At 45.1% G+C, this 25,487-nt stretch overlaps 1 protein-coding gene across 4 annotated transcripts in view; it reads left to right on the plus strand.

The window, feature by feature from the left end:
• Positions 1–25,487, plus strand: part of LOC126353852 (uncharacterized) — a 301,397-nt gene that overhangs the window by 165,160 nt on the left and 110,750 nt on the right. For all 4 annotated transcript variants that reach the window (XM_050003012.1, XM_050003013.1, XM_050003011.1 and 1 more), the window contains exon 4: positions 20,221–20,431. In XM_050003012.1, the coding sequence (XP_049858969.1) occupies positions 20,221–20,431 (211 nt within the window). The remainder of the gene's footprint in view (positions 1–20,220; positions 20,432–25,487) is intronic.

Below are 25,487 nucleotides of genomic sequence, written 5' to 3' on the forward strand. Positions count from 1 at the left end.
TTGCAGTGGAATTGTTCGTGTGTTCGGTATCGCAGTGGTTGTGTTGTTCCAAATTAGGATGCAAAGTTCCTTCGCTCATGCACCCACATCTGAAGCAACACGCACTGCGGCGACTACAGCCGTTATGAAATGCACGAAATGTATTCGCAGTTGCGGATATGAACAATCATCAGCTGCGTAATGGAATGACAATAAGGAAACTTTGTGCCGAACCTTGGGTCGAACCCGCGTTTCCCGCTTATAGCTAGCAGTAGCCTTACCATTAGGCATCCGAACACGACTCACGGCCAGATACAAGTTCCCATATGTCGTTAACCATGTATCTACAACCTATATTCGTATTTGACCGCCGACACCGGGTCAAGTGCCTTTCTAGTAAAATGTCTCGCCTGTACGGGAATACACATAATGGATGTAAGAGTACAGGTTGTAGACATATGGTTGACGACATACGGAAATTTGGGTCTGGCCGTGAGTCCTGTTGGGATAGCGTATTGGTAGGGCGACTGCTCGCTAATAGGCGCCGCCATTCCATTATACAGCTGATGCTTTTTCATATTCGCTACTACGAGTACATTCCGTATTCGTATGTTGGTTATCAATATCAGATATACTAACGTCGAGCTTTTCACCACAATTGCCACTGCACTGTGAATTATTTGTTTGTTTCAAGTTCTCATGAGAGAATGTAGTCCTTCGTTAACGAAAGAGGGTTTGACTTTGGCGTCTGATCTAACATTTCCTTTTCCCTCCTCTTCTTCTGTTCAACTAATTTTCTGCAGCCTGCGCCACTGAGACATTTCCTACCGTTCATATTGGCGTTTAATGTAAATGAGAACTTCGCCACATTAATAAAACAGGGTAAATACACACAAACAATAGTAAAAGCAGCAAATTGATACCACGCTACATCAAAGCGTCTAATTCTACATCTCTTGCGTCCATGCCTTGCCCCCCAAACCATAGAAGAAGCGTAGTGTTGCCAGCTGCATGATGCACACATCTCCATCGCTCTGTCTACGATTTCCCTCTCACTAATAAAAATTCCTCAAAATATCGCTGGTTTTTCTGCGTACGTTAATTTTTTTGGTAAAAAATATGCCGTCCTAAGAATTTGCCGCCCTGGGCCCGGGCCCATTTGGCCCATGCGTAAATATGGACTGGTTGTATGATCTGGAAGCACTGAGAATTCGTTGGTTTACTTCTAGTTGGTCATTACTCCTCTAGTTGAACACAACAGATACATATTTCACAAGTAGTAATATAGAGGGCGGTTTTCACTAATTTTTACTGGAAATTTGAGGAATGTTTTTGACTTGCGCAACTAATTGTTAACGTTTATAGCTATCGAAGTATGACAAAAACTTTGTCTCTTTTATTGGTTGTATATGCTAGTTTCTGTGGTGTTGGAAAGAGCCTTAGAGTAGAACTTCAACAACATAACATGTATGGGAACAATGCCGCCTCAGGCGTCTTATCACCGAAACGCTATGGGCGCTCTTTCATCGACTTCGCCAACTAAATGTTGCAGACGACCTCTTACTGCCGTACTCTGTGGCTCATACGACTGCTTGCTTGCTCGTTACATCTACAAGGCCCTGGAATACATTCCGTCGTCATGTCATTTACATACTTATTTTCACGCACTTTTATAATTACTTCTAGTACGAACTCACTGTTAACTCGCAACTCAAGTGTCGGGGGGGGGGGGGGGGGGGGCTCTGACGTACTACAGATGCTAGTAGTCTCCCATCCATACAACATTTGGTTATTTCACAGCGCAAATACCCTGACATTGCCAGCGAGTGTACCACAGTCTTTAAAGATCTGTTTTTTTATGGTCAGCTGCAAACATTCATTACATTCATTTTCAGCGCTCTTTGGCATGACAGACATCAGCTGTTACAATTACACCTAATTTATATGCATACACCTCTGTGAGTTCGGCTCTTAATCGCTGCAGCCCCACAACGATGCAATTCCGACCTGTCGTTATTTGAAAAATTTTGACTGGGTCGGCTTCCCTACTCTACTCTACTCTACTCTACCCTACCCTGCCCTGCCCTGAACTTACCTTATTGAATTGTTTATACCCATACATATTATGAAAATGGATGTATGTAGTTGCGTGTGTATGTACGTGTGGCTCCTTCTTCTATACCATTGGACCGATTTCAATAAAACTTGGTACAAAGATCCCTTACTGTTAGCCAACAATCGGTGTGGGGCTAAGAACCGCCTATCATAGTTCAGAAGCATAAACCCTAAGGAGCATAAAGAACTGCCGCATTGTGGATGAAGCTGAAATTTATTACTTCTTTGTTAATGATTCTATTCGCAACATATTCGGCAGACGGTATCCACATACGCCGCTGAAGGGACCTTCACAAATATAACATTGTAGCTCAAGAGATATGACGTCATAAACACTGATACGCGTGAAAAATGTATCATGCAAGAATCTTTAGTTCATTTATTCTTTACTACTAAGACACTCCTGTAGACGAGTCAACTTAAGGAAATCCCTGACACATAGCAGCGCATTTGACAGCTTTCAACTGCGAAGCGCAAACGGATGTAGGCGAGAACAGCCGCCCAAAGAGCTACGAAGAGGCGTTGCCACAGAGACGTTCACAAAATCGTGTTGTGAAGTAGCGGCGCCCAGCGTATAGAAAAGGTGCGGGATCATCTCTCACACTGAGTCTACTGCGTCTTTTCAAAGGTGTTTTCACGAATACATGATAATATAAAATTAATTGTTGGTGAAGCGGGTACCAGGTTGAGATTCATTAGGAGAGTCCTTAGAAAATGTAGTCCATCAACAAAGGATGTGGCTTACAAAACACTCGTTCGACCTATACTTGAGTATTGGTCATCAGTTTGGGATCCGTACTAGACCGGGTTGACAGAGGAGATAGTGAAGATCCAAAGAAGAGCGGCGCGTTTCGTCACAGGGTTATTTGGTAACCGCGATAGCGTTACGGAGATGTTTAGCAAACTCAAGTGGCAGACTCTGCAAGAGAGGCGCTCTGCATCGCGGTGTAGCTTTCTCGCCAGGTTCCGAGTGTAAAATTAGAGAGATTCGAGCGCGCACGGAGGCTTTCCGACAGTCGTTCTTCCCGCGAACCATACGCGACTGGAACAGAAAAGGGAGGTAATGACAGTGGCACGTAAAGTGCCCTCCGCCACACACCGCTGGGTGGCTTGCGGAGTATAAATGTAGATGTAGATAATGAATTTTTTTCGGTGTTACGCTACAAACACAGTTCACTCTTTTCGTGTCTAAGAGAAAATGGGCAAAATGAATACCCACTTAGCGCTAGTTTTGTCAGCTAGTTTTAAAATAATGCGTAAGTGTCTCGTCTTGCTTACTTCAGGAAGAAATAGCTAAGTTTACGTGAGTAGTTACCTCATAAAGGACAAATGCAATACGTGTTAGTTTTGCTTACTGAGCTTGATTTGCAGGGTCTGTATGAGGTCAAGGTGGGTCCAGTTTCCCGAAAGCGCGTGAGAAAGTGGTTACCAAGGAGAGCAGCTGTTCGACCTAGAGGCCGCGCCAGCCTTGCGCCCTCACAGTCAGTGCTTACGCCGTCAGGCAGCGCTGCTGCAGAAGCCGCCGCGGGCGCTTTTCTCGTCGGCGAGCGAGTAGGTCGCTTGCCGGCAGGCCCTTCCGCATTGTCAGGCGACGTTTTTGCTTTCAGCTCCTCTGCGCCCACCGCCGCCGTAACTCGATGAGAGAAATCAGTTTCACGACCTCCCTCCGCCCGACGGAGAAACTACTCTGAAGCGACAAAGAAACTGGTAGAGGCATGCGTATTCAGATACAGAGATACGTAAACAGGCAGAATACGGCGCTGCGGAAGGCAACGACTATATAAGACAACAAGTGTCTGACGCTGTTGTTTGATCGGTTACAGCTGCTACAATGGCAGGTTATCAAGATTTAAGTGGGATTGAACGTGATGTTATAGTAGGCGCACGAGAAATGGGACACAGAACCTCCGAGGCAGCGATGAAGTGGGGAATTTCCCGTATGACCATTACACGAGCGTACCGTGAAATCAGAAATCTGGTAAAACACCACATCTCCGACATCGCTGCGGCCGGAAAAAGGTCATGCAAGAATGGGACCAACGACAGCTGAAGAGAATCGTTCAACGTAACAGAAGTGCTACACTTCGGCAAATTACTACACAATTCAATGGTGGGCCATCAACAGGTGTCAGCGTTGCGAACCATTCAACGAAAGATCATCGATATGGGCTTTCGGAGCCGAAGGCCCACTCGTGCACCCTTGATGACTGCACGACACTAAGCTTCACTCCTCGCCTGGGCCCGTCAACACCGACATTAGACTGTTGATGACTGGAAACATGTTGCCTGGTCGGACGAGTCTCGTTTCAAATTTTGTCAAGCGGATGGACATGTTCGGGTATGGAGACAGCCTCATGAATCCATGGACCCTGCATGTCAGCACGGGACTGTTCATGCTGCTGTAGACTCTGTAATGGTGTGGGGCGTGTGCAGTTGCAGTGATGTGGAACCCCTGATACGTCTAGATATGACTCTTACAGATGACACGTACGTAAGCATCCTGTATGATCACCTGCATTCATTCATGTCCATTGTGCATTCTGACGGACTTTGGCAATTCCATACCCCAAACGTCCAGAAATGCTACAGAATGACTCCAGGAACACTTTTCTGAGGTCAAACACTTCCGCTGGCCACCAGACGCCCGAAACATGAGCCTTATTGAGCATATCTGGGATGTCTTGCAACGTGCTGTTGAGAACAGATCTCGACCCCTCGTATTCATGAGGATGTATGGCGAGCCCTGCACGATTCATGTTGTCGGTTCCCTCCAGCACTACTTCTGGCTCTTCAGTGTACGTGCGTGCACGGCGCATCGACAGGCTGTTGACATTAAGGTGGCGCAGGGCAGTTTCAGATTACACCCACCAGAGGGTTGAAAGGTCACTATAATATAGGCGAGTAATCTAGAATGAGAAAATGTGGGCGTTCACCGTGAGGTACCGTTAGCATTTCCCCACGAATCATGATGTAATACAATATTGCAGGGTCTGCGTTAGTAAGAAGTACGATGCAGTGTTCTTTCGGATATACATGCATGCGTATGGAAGTTTGGGTCTGGCGATCGAACACCTAATGCGGGAAATCCGGGTTCGAATACCGGTCCGGCACATAATTTCCTTGTCGTCAGTCTATTATACAACTGAAGGCAACTGCGAATGCATTTCATGTAAATTATGCAATACACGGTGCTTCAGGAGAAATAGTAATATTTTGGGAGGTAGAAGTGTAGACAATTCAGAATAAATCATTCCATGTAACGTGCGTCCAATTTTTATTAGTCCAGAGATACAGCTGCCAGATCGTCACCCAATTGTTAGGTAAAATTTATACAGATTTCAGTTTGTTTTTAGTGCTCGAGTAGCCGGGGCGAAATAAGCCCAGTCAATTAAGACCAAAGAAGGTCGAATCTGGGAAATAATTCGTGCAGTCGCAAATTCTTGCACACTGGTAGGAGGGAGTGTCATAAACGACAAATTAGAAATCCTGACCGGCAGCTGAGTGTGGGAATGGGGGTGCGCTTGAAGGTCAATTTTGAATGTTTTTCTTGAATAACCCAGTGACTAACACCGTTCTGGCCGACCGGTTCCAGTTACAACTCCCTCACTTGAAAGTCGAACTGATGACATTATTCGTGCCGATCGCAGTGTAGCTGTGAAGATAAGGTTCGAGTCAGTATTGGTACAGTTCATAACATTATCTGTAACAAGCTGAAGTACCGCAAAACATGTGCAAGAAGGGTCCGAAAGGCGTTCACGTGGCTACACAAAAAAAAACAGGGTTGAGTGTGTGCACAGAGCTAAAGGAAAGTTATGAAAGAGAAGGTGAGCATTTCCTCGACAAAATTTTAAATTGTGATGAAACTTGGGTTCACTATTATGAGCCAGACTCAAAAAGACGAAGCATGGAGTGGAAGCACACTAACTCAACTGTCAAGAAAAAATTCAAAACCCAAGCATCAGCAGGAAAAGTCATGTTAACGGCGTTTTGGGATGCTGAAGGTGCAGTTGTTTTGAGTTTATCTCCAAGAGCAGCGTACAATGGAAAGTCAATACTACTCGGATTTGCTTTTAAACAAGATATAGCCAGCCATGAGAGAGAGAGAGACCTGATGGATTTCAGAGGAGAGGTTTGATTCTCCAGCGAGACAACGCACGTCCTCATATTGTTCAACTAATCCATGAAACCATCGACAAAATGGGCTGGGATGTCCTCTCTCTTCCCGTTTATAGTCCTGATTTAGCACCAGTGATATCCATTTGTTTGGTGCACTGAAGATGGCATTACGTGGGAAGAGGTTCCAGGACAACGAAGACATGAAAAGGTTTGTGGGATATTGGTTCAAACATAAAGATAAAGAGTTCTTTGCAGCCGGAATAAAAAGGCTTGGAGCCCTTTGAAGCAATTGCATAAATGATCAAGAGGGTTATGTTGAAAACTAGACAAAGTATTGTTTTGTAAAAATAAACGCTTTTTTTCTCCATACCAATTTCCCTCATTAATTATTGAATGACCCTCATAGATAAACTTTCATTTCGCATCTTGCTACTCCAGTTGTGACGGATTTATAGGTCGCCTGACATTTTTATTTTGAAGTTCTAATTATGAAGTTCTGCTTGAGTTTATGTAATTGTATTTTGCTCCACGTAATTACAAATGCTAAGTATGCCGATATTTGTGTACAGGTTTTGTAATGAAAATGGTGCTGCTGCTTGTAGAGAACACGGTAAACTATTTCCTAACCACAGACTGCCACATTTTTTACAAAATTACTTGAGATTGGCAGTCATATTTTATCTGAACGTGCAAAGGAGCGCAGTGTGCATGAAGCAGCCGGCCGGAGTGGCCGAGCGGTTCTAAGCGCTGCAGTCTGGAACAGCGCGATCGCTACGATTGCAGGTTCGAATCCTGCCTCGGGCTTGGATGTGTGTGTTGTCCTTAGATTAGTTAGATTTAAGTAGTTCTAAGTTCTATGGGAGTGATGACCTCAGAAGTTTAGTCCCATAGTGCTCAGAGCCATTTGAACCATTTTGCATGAAGTAGAAAACATTACTCAGTTGGTAAAACAGGTGGTGGACATTACGTTTCCCATATCATTTGCTGCGGATTCAATAGCTTCAAGAAGGAGATGAACATACATGACCGAGCGAGGTGGCGTAATGGCTAGCAGACTGGACTCGCAATCGGGAGGACGACGGTTCAATCCCGCATCCGGACATCCTGATTTAGGTTTTCCGTGATTTCCCTAAATCGCTCCAGGCAAATGCCGGGATGGTTCCTTTGAAAGGGCACGGCCGACTTCCTTCCACGTCCTTCCCTACTCCGATGAGACCTGTGACCTTGCTTTCTGGTCTCCTCTCCCACAACAACCCAAACCAACGTATATGATTGGAATTTTGTCGTTTGATTCTTGTAAATCGGCGAGGATGCCCATAAATTTACTGACGAAGCCACTTTGACTCTTTACGGTGTTAATAACATTCGTAGCTCACATCGGTAATCAGAAGAAAACTCAGGTGGCTTTGTGGAGGCGCATTTTCAAGAAAGCTTCTCTGTAAATGTGTGGTGCAGTATGATAGCTGATCAGTTGATTGGGCGTATTGTGGTACCGCATCGTCTTAAACATCCCCGTTGCCTAAACTCTCTTGAAAATAAGCTTTTAGCGTTATTGGAAGATTAGATTTCCGGATATGGAAATGGATCGTACTTACATAACAGAACCCAATACGTTGTCCTCGGCGGTGATGTACATCAGACGCGATGATATCGTCAAGAATGCTCCAGCGAAGTGTGATAGAACCGCTCTTACTCTGTATATACATAAATGATCTGACGGACAGCGTGAGCACAAATCTGCTGCTGTTTGCTGATGATGCTCTGGCGTGCGGGAATGTGTCGTCGTTGCATGACCATTGGTGGATACAAGATGAGGTAGAAAATTTTCTAGCTGGTTTTATGAATAGCAGCTTGTTCTAAATGTTCGAGTAAAGCATTACTAGTCTCTAACTTGACGTAGTCCGGTCGACTAAATAGTTAGGCGTAACACTGCAAAGCGACATAAAGTGGCACGAGCTTGTGAGAATTGTAGTGGCAAAGGCGGATGGGAAGAGTTTAAGGAAAATGTAAAGAAGACCGCATATACGTAGAAACTAGTGCGACCCAAAAAATGGTTCAAATGGCTGTGAGCACTATGGGATTCAACTTCTGAGGTCATCAGTCCACTAGATCTACTTAATCCTAACTAACCTAAGGACATCACACACATCTATGGCCGAGGGAGGATTCGAACCTGAGACCGGAGCGGTCGCGCGGTTCCAGACTGTAGCGCCTAGAACCGTTCGGCCACCGCGGGCGGCTAGTGCGACCCATTCTTGAGTACTGCTCGAGTGTTTGAGATCACTACCGGGTCAGATTAAAGCAAAACAAAGCAATTCAGAAGCAGGCTGCTGTATTTGTTATCGGTAGCTTTGATCAACACACAAGTATTACAGAGATGCTTTGGAAACTCCAATTGGAATTCCTGGAGGGAAGCCGGCCGCGGTGGTCTCGCGGTTCTAGGCGCGCAGTGCGGAACCGTGCGACCGCTACGGTCGCAGGTTGAATCCTGCCTCGGGCATGGATGTGTGTGACGTCCTTAGGTTAGTTAGGTTTAAGTAGTTCTAAGTTCTAGGGGACTAATGACCACAGCAGTTGAGTCCCATTGTGCTCAGAGCCATTTGAACCATTTTTTGAACCTGGAGGGAAGGCGACGTTCTGTTCCAGGAACTCACCTGGGAAAATTTTAGAGAACCGAGATTTGCAGCTGACTATAGAACGATCCTACTGCTGCCAGGTATATTTTGCGTAAGGACCATGAACACAAGGGAAGAGAAATAAGTATTCGTACGGATCCATATAATAGACGTTCTTCCCTCGCTGTATTTGCGAGTGTAACAATAAGGGAAATGAGTAGTACTGGTATAACGCGCCCTCCACAACGCACAATACGGTGGCTTGCAGAGTTCGTAGATGTAAATTTAGATGCTCCTTTGGCTGGAAGGAAGCGTATGTTCTTCCAGCATGACGGGGCCGCTGTACATTCTAAACGTCAGGTGGCATATCATCTAAATTTAAATTTCCTCTATAGATGGCTTGGCAGAAATGGTCACTTTTCTTGGTTACCAAGAATTTGGTTGTGAGATGACAGAAAAGAGAAGACTTGAAATAAAAATTAGAAGCAAAAACAAATTGGCCGTTTGGATTCTGAATACTGCTGCCTTCATAAAAGTGCGCAGAGACGACCTATGAAGAGCAACACGTGGCGTTCTCAAGAGAATTCTAAAGTGCGTTGAAATCGGCGGTGGAATGTATAAAAATCAACTTCGAACTTAATCAAATGCCTTCCTGTGAGTTTTTGTTTGGGTTACATTCTAAATATTGTTTATGTGGAGCCAACATAGACAATCTACATATTATACAAAATGTTTGATTGAAATTAGGCTATAATTCCATCTCTTAAAATACTCACTGTTGCTCTTGCAACACCCTGTAGTGTAAGCTGGAATCGGGACAGGGAGGGTTCTTTTTCCAATTTATTGACTTTTGGGTCGTGCGTATTCACCCATCTTACTACCAGTGTCAATTATAACGATACTAACGTTAAGACAACACAGAATCCAGTCCCCAAGTGGGGAAATCTCCGACCCTGCCGGGAATCGAAACCGGGTCCCTTCGCTTAGCCATCCCCTGCGATGACAGTGCAGCTACCGAGGCGGACGACAATGCGTCAATTTAAGTAACTAGAGACAAGCGGGTGAACTTTGGTGAAAAGGGGTTTCTCCGGCGCCGCGGCCAGCGGCCGCATTTCCTCGCAAGCGGCGGAGATGGCCGCAGCGCAGTGGCGGGTGGTGCAGACTCTGCCCCTGCCTCGTCTGAGAGAGCCGCGCCTCCTTTCTCTCCATTGTCTCCGGAGGAAATGAGCTCGCCAATCACGACCGCCCCACCACAAAAAGGGTGACCTCGATCTCCGCTGGACAGGCAGGCACGGACTTTCCGCGCTGCGCATCCAGAGCCACAGCCGGGAGGACGTGGAGCAAAGACGTCGCGTAGTCCACTTGTCCTCTGCAGACGACGTCCTGCTGGGAAAGTAGGCCAAGTCGCTCTAGACAGCGACCTTGCTCGTAATATGGGCAGCAAGTAAACAAGGGATTTCAAAAGACTCCCTCACACGGTGAATTACTTCATACACTCCTGGAAATGGAAAAAAGAACACATTGACACCGGTGTGTCAGACCCACCATACTTTCTCCGGACACTGCGAGAGGGCTGTACAAGCAATGATCACACGCACGGCACAGAGGACACACCAGGAACCGCGTTGTTGGCCGTCGAATGGCGCTAGCTGCGCAGCATTTGTGCACCGCCGCCGTCAGTGTCAGCCAGTTTGCCGTGGCATACGGAGCTCCATCGCAGTCTTTAACACTGGTAGCATGCCGCGACAGTGTGGACGTGAACCGTATGTGCAGTTGACGGACTTTGAGCGAGGGCGTATAGTGGGCATGCTGGAGGCCGGGTGGACGTACCGCCGAATTGCTCAACACGTGGGGCGTGAGGTCTCCACAGTACATCGATGTTGTCGCCAGTGGTCGGCGGAAGGTGCACGTGCCCGTCGACCTGGGACCGGACCGCAGCGACGCACGGATGCACGCCAAGACCGTAGGATCCTACGCAGTGCCGTAGGGGACCGCACCGCCACTTCCCAGCAAATTAGGGACACTGTTGCTCCTGGGGTATCGGCGAGGACCATTCGCAACCGTCTCCATGAAGCTGGGCTACGGTCCCGCACACCGTTAGGCCGTCTTCCGCTCACGCCCCAACATCGTGCAGCCCGCCTCCAGTGGTGTCGCGACAGGCGTGAATGGAGGGACGAATGGAGACGTGTCGTCTTCAGCGATGAGAGTCGCTTCTGCCTTGGTGCCAATGATGGTCGTATGCGTGTTTGGCTCCGTGCAGGTGAGCGCCACAATCAGGACTGCATACGACCGAGGCACACAGGGCAAACACCCGGCATCGTGGTGTGGGGAGCGATCTCCTACACTGGCCGTACACCTCTGGTGATCGTCGAGGGGACACTGAATAGTGCACGGTACATCCAAACCGTCATCGAACCCATCGTTCTACCATTCCTAGACCGGCAAGGGAACTTGCTGTTCCAACAGGACAATGCACGTCCGCATGTATCCCGGGCCACCCAACGTGCTCTAGAAGGTGTAAGTCAACTACCCTGGCCAGCAAGATCTCCGGATCTGTCCCCCATTGAGCATGTTTGGGACTGGATGAAGCGTCGTCTCACGCGGTCTGCACGTCCAGCACGAACGCTGGTCCAACTGAGGCGCCAGGTGGAAATGGTATGGCAAGCCGTTCCACAGGACTACATCCAGCATCTCTACGATCGTCTCCATGGGAGAATAGCAGCCTGCATTGCTGCGAAAGGTGGATATACACTGTACTAGTGCCGACATTGTGCATGCTCTGTTGCCTGTGTCTATGTGCCTGTGGTTCTGTCTGTGTGATCATGTGATATATCTGACCCCAGGAATGTGTCAATAAAATTTCCCCTTCCTGGGACAATGAATTCACGGTGTTCTTATTTCAATTTCCAGGAGTGTATATTTGCAGTGCCCAGTAGCGTCCTTCAGTTAACGCACCGGGCACATAAGTCGGGAGAATCAATTTTCTAATCCAAGTCCTAACGTTGATGATAAACAGAGAACACAAACACCACAAAACTCCACAGCCAACGCAGACCCTACACTGCACACAGAACAGAAACATTTGAGACTAACAAAAATAAATGGAACACGCTAACATACACACGCAGGATAGCAAATATATTGAAGAAAAAAGTATTACACGTAGCGTACAGAGCAGACAGATTCCAGTCACATTTACAAACACCATTTAAAAAAACGAATACGAAGGATAGAATCTGTACCAATTTGCATCTCAAGAATGCAAATTAATGTATTTGGGAAAGATAGGGAGAAATTTCAGAACTAGATATCAAGAATATGTAAGAAGCATGAACAATATAACATGGAAATGATATGAAAATTATTAGAATGAACAATCACAACGGAAAATTTGAAACATTACACGAAAATTTTCTCATAGAAAGCGCCCTCGCAATGAGTAAGATATAAGTAAATGTCCAAACTCAATGAGAACGTTAGCCACCGAAAAACAGCGATAGCAGCGCCCTAAGTGGCCAGCAAGCGACACTTCTGAACACGAAACCGGATGAGTGCAAATACTAACGTTTATATTGATTTGAACGTAGTTTTTACTCTAATAAATGTATGTAGTGTCATAAAAATTGGCAATAACTAAAAAATTATTTAGTTTTCTGCGGAACTGTTTCCCAACACAGGAGAAACCAATTCTACATATGTTGCTAAATCTAAGCTATAAACGGCAAGAACTCCATCCCATTCGCTTTTGAAGCTAAAGTAATTACATTTATAAAAATATTCGTATATTAGAAAGTCCAATGAAGTGAAAGAAAGAGCGAATCATTGGAATCCATGAAAAAAAAATTGAAATGTAATGGAAAGTGCCTGCGATGATAACAACAGACAATAACAGAAACATATGCTTCTCATGCATGAAATGTCTTAATATTTTCTTTCTTTCAGAGGAATAATTTGCAAATATAGGCATATTCGAAAACATTTATTTATGAATTAATTGTAGCTTATGTCACTGAATCAGTGTGATTCGGTTGTTTTTACATATATTTCACGATAATTCATGTCTCGCGGTAACTTAATAACGCATGGAACGCAAAAATGTAACATCTGTTCCGTTAATTAAGTAGAAATAGCTAAAAACAAACATTATCCTTAAGACGCATGTGCCTATTTTCTCACTGCTTGGAGCGCTAGCGTCACTGCAGCTGTCACACGGTAACAACTTTCGCACCAGTGTGTGTCGTAACTGTGTTCTGCGACTATTGGCAAAACTATAAACAGTACATACAATAAAAAACTCACCTTTTAGAAAAACATACAGTGAAAATCAACTATTTAGATGAAACGTACACGCGAACGCCGAAAATTAGACGTCCTGCATTACACAGGGCGAGATAAAACCCAAGGAAACTCATATGTGAAGGGCTTATTTCTATAGTGGTACAGTCCATTTTTGTTCATATTCAGAAACAGAGTCCTAAAGTTAAATGAGCGCTGAAAAATCTCCTGTTGAGAGACCAGAAATATTCAAGCATATGGCTTCTTGCAAGAGATGAACCTTTCTTCTGCTTACTTGGCTCATTAATTTCAGAAGCATTATAGGCACAAAAGTGGAGTTAATGGACTTGTACCACTATTGAAATAAGCCCTTCATGTGATAGCAGCGTCCCAAAAAATCGTAGGTAGGATCAAACAATAATTTAATCTTACAAAACTTGCTCTCCAAAAGGTCGTTTCTCACTTAACAGTAAGAGAATATACAACGCATTTATTACAAAATAAAACAAACATGTGTTACAGGCCCTCGTGATGCTTCATAAATAAAAGGCAATAAAACGTGTATAGCCTAAAAACAGTCTCTTATTTAGTTACATAGACGGACCAGCCTCCAAGAAGACGATAATAATGATAATAATATACAAGAAACTATGGAAAGAAAGAAAACTTGGAAATGACTTAACATTCTGATTCAATTTTCGATCTTTTCCCTGCGTCAGGGAAGGCAAGTACCAGGCGTGTTTCTTCAGTTTCCTTTCCAGTTCTTCTCCATCTCACTATACTTTCTAGCTCTGATAATATCGACGTTTGTTAAACTGGAAAATTTACTTGCCGAAATTCTACCTTAACAAACTGAGGAGCGACTGCTTTTATTTTGCTCATATGAATACATCGCTTAATTGTGCTTGATGGATGTTAGAAAAGATAGCCAGGTGTTAAAGACAGTCTTTTGCGTGCTCGACCGTTAAAAAAAAATATTGTGCAGAGAGAATAGCTCACTTAGTATGGGATACGAAACTTGTTTGGTTTAAATGCGACAAGCTGCTCACATACAAGTGACACAGATACTCTTTGCAAAAATCAAGTCGGTGTATGAGGTTCACAGGTTCTACAGCAATGTCACCACTGAATACGAGTCCCGTCTGTGAAGTTCTGTCATGTCTTTTCTGATTTTTAGATTAATTATTGCGGCTTTACATAGGAAACACCTTACGTTACAAAATAAACTTGACCACGTGCTTAATACGAACAAGTGTGCCTTGTACTTCTCAAATATAAAGTTGTTCAATTGAAAAATTGAAAATGTCGTTTTGAAATAATAACTGTACAAGTCAAATTACTTTGTTTTATTGCCCCTTTAGCATGTAACACAATTTCCTAACGGCTAAACTCATCCATTCTTGTGTTAACAGTTAAGCTCGTTTCACGTCCATTCTGAAGTAACGGTCGCTACTCTTCGTTTCCACATTAATTAAACAGATAATCACTGACCAAGGAAACGTTTTCATTTACTTTCTATCATCAACATGTTCCTCCACGAGAGTTACTGATTCACAAACACAACACTGTTTCAGTGATAAATCTCATAATTAATCTCACGCGCCTTTCCGTGAAATAACTTAGTTACTGAAACACTTTTCTTCTGCGATGCGACGTAGCACTTTCAATTTTTAATTATCTTTCTTCCAAATTTACACGTGTTTATCGGCGAAGCGGCTGCGAGCGACCACTTCGCGCTGATGCCCAATAACGACTCTACCGGACACACCAAAACGGCGCCTGGCCACTGCCCACTAGCGCTGGGGCATTGTCATTATACAGCAGGAGGCGGCGACAAGTAACGAGTACATTAGCGATACGTTACAACACAGCAGACTCCTTAAAATCATATTGACATAAAGCACGCGTACATTTCCTTAGCCCCGAGGTTACATGAGTGTCGTCACTACGAACCGCTTCAGTATTCTGACTTTTTCCATAAAAGGTTTGTATGGTATTACCCTTTCAATATCCTCATACATTTTCTCTATCTGTCCATCTTCAGCTTGCGACGTCGGTATGTATACCTGAACTATCGTTGTCGATGTTGGTTTGTTGTCGATTCTGATGAGAACAACCCTATCACTGAACTGTTCACAGTAACACACTCTCTTCCTGTTCATAACGAATCCTATTCCCGTTGTACTATTTTCTGCTGCTGATATTACCTATACTCATGTGACGAGAAATCCTTGTCTTCTTCCCATTTCACTTCACTGACCCATACTATATCTAGACCGAGCCTTTGCATTTCCCTTTCCAGATTTTCCAGCTTCGCTACCACATCCAAGCTTCTGACACATTCCACACTCGCAGAATGTTATCGTTTCGTTGGTTATTTAATCTTTTTCTCATTATCACCTCCCCATGGCAGTCCCATCCTAGAAATCCTCATCTGAGACTATCCCAGAATATTTTGCCAATGGGAAGACCATCATGGTACTTTTTCAATTATAGGCCACATGTCCTGTTGATACACACGATGTGTCTTTAATGCAGTGGTTTCCATTGCCTTCCGCATCATGATGTCGTTGATCATTGCTGATTCTTCCGGCTTTACAGGTAGTTTCCCACCCAAAGGACAAGCAAGTGACCCGAACCTGTGTCCGTTCCTCCGCCCTCTTTGACAAGGCCGTTGGCAGGATGAAGGTGACTTCTTATGCCGGAAGCCTTCCGCTGCCAGTCCTGATTCCTAATCAAAATTTAAGCAGTGGCTCGATCCGAACCTGGGGCCGAGGACGTTTTGATTACCAAAGACGCTACCCCCTAGATCACTGGTTTACCGTCTTAAGTTAGTTTTATAGGTCTAAGAACTGATCTTCATACGTAGCTCAATAAAAAAAAAATCTGTATCGCATCTCGAGCCCGTTCATGTTAGAATTTGGACGATTGGCAGCTGATAACCACTGGCACGTTACACAGTCCAGTACGCTGGTACTTCTGTGGCTTAAAAACAGCAGCTACTCGAGCCGCATAGCATCAACGAGTCACGAAGCGGCCAGCTATATAGGAAAATTCAGACACTAGCGTACTTGCAGAAGTATTGTCGTGCAGTCATACTTCACAATATCCGAGTTTACAGCTACTTTAATACCCTAATCTTTGAAAATGTACCTGCTGGGCCTAGGCGCATAAATCTGGATTGTTACTGTTTGCTTCGCACAAACACGCACACGGCTTCCCCACTTCTCAGGCGGGAGTGTCTCTCGAAGAGAAACACATGTACCGTTTGTGGAGGAGTATGCTAATAGGGCGCAGCGTCCGCTTTCTACTGCAGCCATCTCGCCGGCTTGTCTCTTTCTAGGTATTCTGTCGCTGTCCTACTCTATAGAAACCACTCTACTTCCATGAAAACGTAGGTTTAATAAGTCTGAGGAGCTATATTATTTAAAATATTAAGCTGAGTTTGTCTTTTGTTACACTAAAATTAACGCCATTCGTGGGAAGTCTAGCTAACGTTTCGTAATTAAAGCACGAATAAGGGGGCGTAGAAGGTGAGACACCGGGCTTACGTTCGAGAGAACCGCGGTTCAAGTCCCCGACCTAGCATCCAGATTTAGATTTTTCGTGTTTTTCGTGTACACCTCCAGGCCAATGCCGGAAACCTGCTTTGAAAAGAACACAGCCGGTTTTCTTTTTAAGTCTCAGTTTGCTCTCTATATCTAATGACCTCGTCGACGGGACATTAATACCTGATATTTCTTCCGTTCTTATGATTTAATCACAACAGAGCAATTGGCGCTTTTTGAAAAGAACGAAATCAAATGAAATGCATTGTTATACTGATTAATTCACATTCGTATCGTACACTTCATAGGCTCTAGCAGGCATATTTGAGCCAGCAAGAACTTATTAAAAATACCTAAGTTGCAGTTGGTTCGACAACTCATAATATATTTTTTGAATAACGACAGTGTGCCGCACTGGCTGTCGAAACTGGGGTTGGAATGTCGTGTTGCGCACTTCTGGTTGTGTAGCGATTTCCGGTGTATGACATAACATTGTCAAACGGACATAAATGGTCTACGGTCAAATCCTACGTTGGTCGTACATTCTTAAAATGCAGTTGGATGGTCGAACTTCAAAGTAAACAACATAGTACCTAAGATATGCTACTTGAATAGCTGCAAGGTAACCAGTGACTGTAAATAATTGAGTAAAAGAAATTGAATTATATGTAACGACTGCTTTTCATGTAATTTTTCTTCGCAATCGATTCAATGTACAACATGGCTAGCGAAATCCCAAAAAGTGAGAATGAGGGTAGAACATTTCCGCTTTCAAGGAATTAATTTGACTTGAGATGATGCAACGGATCCCTGGCCATTTCACTCTTTGTGTACTATCCTAACGCTGTCAAAAATATCTATGAACATTATGACCACCGAACAACATATCACATCACCTCGTGAGGCATGTGATTGAAAGCATTTTTCCAGATCGAGAAAAATCCGATGGTGGGGCTTTCCTTCTTGTCTGTATTTTTGTTTGAGTAACTTTTTACCAGTGAGGGTACCTTTGTACCACTCACTACTTTTGTTTAAAATGGCTAGTGCTCCACCTACTTGTACTATTTTGTACTAAAAGTAACAGTTTTTTTACCTCTGTGATCTCTAGTTAGTTTTTTAGTTTCTTTCCAACGTCCTACAAGCTCTTAGGTTTGTAATCATCCTTTAGTTGCGTTGGCTGTGATGTGAGCTTCTGGAGACTGCGATTGAAGTTGAACAACGTCAGATCAATATAAATATCTTGATATTTCAAAGTAAATCTGCAATACTGAATTAACACAGTTTGTTTTGACTTCTTATTAACATTTGATTTCCTTCTGGTGCGATCTAAATTTACCCAGAGCACTAGACAAAGGACAAATCTTTTGTTTTAGAAGACTATTCTAAACTGATACTGAACGACCGTGTAACTTTGTACGATAATTAAAATTGAAATTTTACTCTAATAGGGCATAGTTAGGACACTTTTTCACTTTAACAAGTATTTAGTAAGAATAGATGTAAAATATTACAATGTTTGTTGCGATGTGTAATTTATTTTGTATTCAGTATTTTCAAAAAACGGTACAAAGATACCCCGACTGACTGGATGTGACTGAAAGAAAATGTATGCAAAGTGCATGTGTGGTATCACATTATTTGACGGGTGCGTTGAACCTACCGACATCGAACGTGACTTTGACCCATGACGTACTGAGGTTGCGACGTGTAGCGTCTTTTGTGTGGATGTATTGTATTGTATTGTATGTTAACCAGGGACCTATAAACGACGGAGAGGCTCCGTCCCCGCCGCAGCCGCAGTGGTCCACAACCCCACGACGACTACGGCAGTCCACTTAACACCTCCGCCGCCCCACACCGAACCCAGGGTTTTTGTGGGGGCGACCCCCGGTGGACCCCCCAGAGAACGTCTCACACTAGCCCTATGTTTACGTGGTAGAGTAATGGTGGTGTACGCGTACGTGGAGAACTTGTTTGCGCAGCAATCGCCGACATAGTGTATCTGAGGCAGAATAAGGGGAACCAGCCCGCATTCGCCGAGGCAGATGGAAAACCGGCTAAAAACCATCCACAGACTGGCCGGTTCGCCGGACCTCGACACAAATCCGCCGGGCGGATTCGTGCCGGGGACCAGGCGCTCCTTCCCGCCCGGAAAGCCGTGTGTTGGACCGCACGGAAAACCGGGCGGGCTTTCGTGTGCATACTTAGATAAAACATAATAAAGACAATGTTTATTTTGCTTCAGTATTATCTTTCGGAATACAGCCTGTGGTAACAAACTTACCAGTAGCGTAGTCCCGATATGTATCTAAGATTTGAAGGTGACAGAACCATTTTCACTTGACGAAGAAAACGAGTTTGGTCTCAGGAGAATAACTAGAATTCATAATGGCTTGCTTTCGGATGTACAACCGAGTTGTTGACTCCTTTTATACGCACGATGCGTAGACAGTCGTCTTGTTCCGTAGGAGTGAGTTTTGTTATGCGTACTCGCTGCTTGGCCTTGGACGCCGAAGAGACTGTGAAGTTTTTTGTGGTAGGTTGAGATATAGCGTCACCGGTGGATCTCGGTCTCACTGCCTTAGTGTAAGGGTAAAATTGTTCTATCCTACAATGAGGTCAACCCAGCACATTGAAGGTGTGGCGTTGGGATTTGAAGTCCCATACCACCCTCCGACTGTGGAAGTTCAAGGTAGCAGGCAATAGGTAACACAACTACATAAATGGTGTTATTAGTCATATACGTGATATTGGTGATATAATGGTCAACACATATCGAGTGGTCGTATCAAGCCTGACACTTTATCAGTGGCCGTACGAGGGTTATCGTTAGCCACGGTCTGAATATGATTCCTGGAGGATGGTGAGAGGAGCAGGGTGGTGGTCCCAGTGCTGGGGAGCCGTGGTGCCAATGTCGTGTAAGCTACTGACCGTGTCGGGCCCTTTGTCATGGAGACGCCTTGCCTTCTCTCTAATGGGCTTTTTCAGAGTTACAATGTTTTTTTCTTCGTGGAGAATAAGTAGCCTGGTGAGGCGAGGGGCATGAGCGGTTCACCAAAGCACCTTATTTTGCAGGCGCTGGAGGGTCTGCATCCAGGAAGGAATAATCGTGGCCCACGCGGAGGAGGTGAGGGAAGGGTAGACAGCTATCAGGTACAGTTGGAGCTTGGTTTCTAGGTTCAGTTCGCTGCTGCTAAACAGTGGGTGAGACGCTTTTATCGGCTTCTGTCTTTTTTGGGTGACATTTTGTATGTGAGGCTGTTTTTTATCCTTGAGGATACCTAGATATTTGTCCCGGGGGGCCATGGGACGCGGACGCCTGCAATAGTCATGTTGTGGCGGAGGATTGGGCGCCGTGTGGTGAAGGAAGTATTGTCGCTGTTGGGCGGCTGTTTACAGCCAAACACGACTCCCGGCAGCAGGTACGCTACTTGGTACTAATTTGTTTTTCAGAGCCTGCGCTTTTATTCGACGAAACGAACATTCTCTTGGCTGATTGCGAGCAGTCCCTAATATAACCGTGAAACAAAGTACGGCGTGTGTGTTGGAACCAGTGCTTGGTGGTGCTGCAGGTGTGCGAGAACGACATCCTGCTGGTGGAGCTGGAGAACCGCGCGCCTGGCGTGGAGCTGTCGGTGCACTGGCGCGGCCAGCCGCAGCGCGAGACGCCTGCCATGGACGGCGTGGCCGGCGTGACGCAGTGCGCGGTGCCGGCGCACACCACCTTCCAGTACAAGTTCCGCGCCGCGGCGCCCGGCACGCACCTCTGGCACGCCTTCACCGGTAAGCGCCGCGCCACCTCTCCGCCTAGCAAGCGCTCCTTCCTAAACCAAACCCAGGAGTACTGCTCCAATTTAATTCACGTGCCGATGAAAATGTCAGTGAAACAGATATAGCGTCAGTGGCATTGATAAACTGCTGAAATCGTAAAAACTGAAGAAAGCCGTAGGGCCAAATGGAATCGCTATCAGATTCTACACACAATTTGCGGCTCAGTTAGCCCCTCTATCAACTACACACATCCAAAAAAGTTTTGCATCACCTCGGTTCCGAGAGTTGCGGAGCCTATACAGAAAACTGGAATAGAGATCAACACATCATTTCTGCCCTTTTCTTTGCTCATGAAAACCACACATTGCATGTTGCACCACCATACAGCGAGACCTTCACAGGTGGTGGTCCAGATTGCTGTGCATATCGGTACATCTAATACCCAGTAGCACGTCCTCTTGCATTGACGCATGCCTGTATTCGTTGTGGTTCACTATCGACAAGTTCATCAATGCACTGTTGGTCCAGATTGTCCCGCGCCTCAACGGCGATTTAGCGTGGATCCCTCAGAGTGGTTGGTGGTTCGCGTCGTCCATAAACAGCCCTTCTCAATCAATCCCGGGCATGTTCGATAGGATTCATGTATGGAGAACATGCTGGACACTCTAGTCGAGCGATGTCGTTATCCGGAAGGAAGTCATTCACAAGATGTGTACTTTGGGGGCTCGAATTGTCTTCCATGAAGACGAGTGCCTCGCCAGTATGCAGCCGATATGGTTGCACTATCCGTCGGAGGATGACATTCACGTACCGTACAGCCGATACGGCGCCTTCCATGACCACCAGCGGCGTACGTCACCACACATAATGCCTCCCCAAAACAGCTGGGAACCTCCACCTTGTTGCACTCGATGGACAGTGTGTCTAAGACGTTCAGCCTGACCGGGTTGCCTATAAACACGTCTCCGACGATTGTCTGGTTGAAGACATATGCGACACTCATCGGTAAAGAGAACGCGATACCAATTCTGAGCGGCCCATTCGGCATGTTGTTGGGCCCATCTGTACTGTACTGCATAGTGTCGTGGTTACAAACACGGACCTCGCCATGGACGTTGGGAGTGAAGTTGCGCATCATGCTGCCTATTGTGCATGGTTCAGTCGTAACACGACGTCCTCTGGCTGCACGAAAAGCATTATTCAACACTGAGGCGTTTCTGTCAGGATTCCTCCGAGCCATAATTCGTAGGTAGCGGTCATCCACTGCAGCAGAAGCTCATCGGCGGTCTGAGCGAGGCATGTCATCGACAGTTCCTGCGTCTCTGTATCTCCTCCATGTCCGAACAACATCGCTTTGATTCACTCCGAGACGCCTGGACACTTCCCTAGTTGAGAGCCCTTCCTGGCACAAACTAACAATGCGGACGCGATCGAACCGCGGTATTGACCGTCTGGGTAAGGTTGAACTACAGACAACACGAGCCGTATACCTCCTTCCTGGTGGAATGACTGGAACTGATCGGCTGTCAGATCCCTTCTGCCTAATAGGCGCTGCTCATGCATGGTTGTTAACATCTTTCGGTGAGTTTAGTGACATCTTTGTACAGTCAAAGGGACTGTGTCTGCGATACAATATCCACAGTCAACGTCTATCTTCAGGTGTTCTGGGAAACAGGGTGGTGCAAAACTTTTTTTGGTGTGTGTATAATCTGTCGTAGATTTCTCGAACAAAAAACAGTGCCCAGTAGTTGGAAGAAAGCACAGATGACACCTGTGTACAGGAAGGGCAGCCGAAGTGATCCACAAAAGTACCTTCCATTATCCTTGACATCCATATGTTGCAGAATCTTGGAACATATTTTGAGCTCAAACATAATGAGGTAACTCGAATGGAGTGACCTCCACCATATCAACCAGCATGAATTTCGGAAGCACAGATCACGCAAAAACCAACTTGCACTTTTCTGACATGACATCCTGAAAGCACGGATCGAGGCAATCACGTAGATGCAGTATTTCTCGATTTCACTCAGTACCGTATCAAAGATTATTACCAAAAGTGCGATAGTATGGGGTGTCAGACGAAATTTGTGACTAGACTGAGGATTTCTTGGTCGGGGAGGACGAAGCATCTCATTTTGGGTTAAGAGTTATCGTCAGATGTGGTAGCTTCGGATGTATCCCAGGGAATCGTGTTGGGTCCCTTACTGTTCATGTTGCGTGTTAATGATGAAGCGGATAAGGTTAACAGTAACCTCAGACTTTCTTCAGATGATGCAGTTATCTACAGTGAAGTACAGTCTGAGTTAAGCTGTACAAATATATTCGGTCCGAAAATTACCTCGAGCAATTAAACAGAGAACCGACTCGTGGAGATAACATCTTGGACCTACTGATAACAAACAGACCCGAAATTTTCGACTCTGTAAGCGCAGAACAGGAATCAGTGATCATAAGGCCGTTGCAGCATCCCTGAATATGGAAGTAAATAGGAATATAAAAAAGGGAGGAAGGTTTACATGTTTAGCAAGAGTAATAGGAGACAGATTTCAGACAGATCGAAACGAAAATTTCTGTTCCGACACTGACAATGTTGAGTGTTTATGGAAAAAGTTCAAGGCAATCGCAAAATGCGTTTTAGACAGGTACGCGCCGAGTAAAACTGTGAGGGACGGGTAAAACCCACTGTAATTGAACAACAAAGTTAGGAAACTACTGTGAAAGCAAAGAGACCTTCACTGCAAATTTAAACGCAGCGAAAACCTTTCAGACAAACTGAAGCTAAGTTAGCGTAAGGAGGGCAATGCAAGAAGCGTTCAGTGAATTCGAAAGTAAAATTCCATGCACCGGCTTGACAGAAAATCCTAGGAAATTCTGGTCTTAGGTTAAAGCAGTAAGTGGATCGAAACAGCATATCCAGACACTCTGGGATGATTATGGCATTGAAACAGAGGATGACACGCGCAAAGCTGAAATACTAAACACCTTTCTCCAAAGCTGTTTCACAGAGGAAGACCGCACTGCAGTTCCTTCTCTAAATCCTCGCACAAACGAAAAAACGGCTGACATCGAAATAAGTGTCCAAGGAATAGAAAAGCAACTGGAATCACTCAACAGAGGAGAGTCCACTGGACCTGACGGGATACCAATTCGATTCTACACAGAGTACGCGAAAGAACTTGCCCCCCTTCTTACAGCCACGCACCGCAAGTCTCTAGAGGAACGGAAGGTTCCAAATGATTGGAAAAGAGCACAGGCAGTTACAGTTTTCAAGAAGGGTCGTCGAGCAGATGCGCAAAACTATAGGCCTATATCTCTGACATCAATCTGTTGTAGAATTTTAGTACATGTTTTTTGCTCGCGTATCATGTCGTTTCTGGAAACCCAGAATCTACTCTGTAGGAATCAACATGGATTCCAGAAACAGCGATCGTGTGAGACCCAACTCGCTTTATTTGTTCATGTGACCCAGAAAATATTAGATACAGGCTCCCAGGTAGATGCTATTTTCCTTGACTTCCAGAAGGCGTTCGATACAGTTCCGCACTGTCGCCTGATAAACATAGTAAGAGCCTACGGAATATCAGGCCATCTGTGTGGCTGGATTGAAGAGATTTTAGCAAACAGAACACAGCATGTTGTTCTCAATGAAGAGACGTCTACAGACGTTAAACTAACATCTGGCGTGCCACAGTGGAGTGTTATGGGACCATTGCTTTTCACAATATATATAAATGACCTAGTAGATAATGTCGGAAGCTCCTTGCGGCTTTTCGCGGACGATGCTGTAGTATAAAGAGAATTTGCAGCATTAGAAAATTGCAGCGAAATGTAGGAAGATCTGCAGCGGATAGGCACTTGGTGCAGGGAGGGGCAACTGACCCTTAACATAGACTAACGTAATGTATTATTGTATGATTATATGATAGCGGAACAAACACTGGTGGCAGTTACTTCTGTAAAATATCTGGGAGTATGCGTGCGGAACGATTTGAAATGGAATGATCATATAAAATTAATTGTTGGTAAGGCGGGTACCAGGTTGAGATTCACTGGGAGAGTCCTTAGAAAATGTAGTCCATCAACTAGGAGGTGGCTTACAAAACACTAGTTCGACCTATACTTGAGTATTGCTCATCGTGTGGGATCCGTACCAGGTCGGGTTGGCAGAGGAGTTAGAGGAGATCCAAAGAAGAGCGGCGCGTTTCTTCACAGGGTTATTTGGCAACCGTGATAGCGTTACGGAAATGTTTAGTAAACTCAAGTGGCAGACTCTGCAAGAGAGGCGCTCTGCATCGCGGTGTATCTTGCTGTCCAGGTTTCGAGAGGGTGCGTTTCTGGATGAGGTATCGAATATATTGCTTCCTCCTACTTATACCTGCCGGGGAGATCACGACTGTAAAATTAGAAAGATTGGAGCGCGCACGGAGGTTTTACGGCAGTCGTTCTTCCCGCGAACCATACGCGACTGGAACAGGAAAGGGAGGTAATGACACTGGCACGTAAAGTGCCCTCCGCTATACACCGTTGGGTGTCTTGCGGACTATAGATGTAGATGTAGATATAGATGTAGATAACTGGTTTGATACAGCTTTCCTTGCTTGTCAGTGGTACGCATAACCACTACAATGTACATAAATTTCAACCTGATTATTGTAGTCAAGCCTTGGTCTCCTTGTATAAATTTTGCACCCCGCACTTAGTGCCAATACCAAGGCGACGATTTATTTACGACTCCAGAATGTGTCCTGTCAACCGATCCCTTTATTTGGTCAAGCTGCGCCGCAGCTGGCTTTTCGTCCCAATTCGATTCAGTGGCTTCTCATTACTTATCCCAGTTAGCCATCAGACCTTCAGCATTCTTCTGTAACACCACATTTCAAAAGTGTGTGTCCTCTTATCTGAACTATTTCGATATTTACAAATTTCTCTTTTTCAAAAATACTTGCCTTGTATTGCCAGTCTATATTTTATATCCCCTCAACTCGACTAACGTGTTATTTTTCTGCCTAAATACCAAAATTTGGCTACTGTTTCCATTGTGTCACTTCTTAATCTAATTTTTTAA

Source organism: Schistocerca gregaria, chromosome 3 (genome assembly GCF_023897955.1).
Source record: "Schistocerca gregaria isolate iqSchGreg1 chromosome 3, iqSchGreg1.2, whole genome shotgun sequence".
Taxonomy (NCBI): domain Eukaryota; kingdom Metazoa; phylum Arthropoda; class Insecta; order Orthoptera; family Acrididae; genus Schistocerca; species Schistocerca gregaria.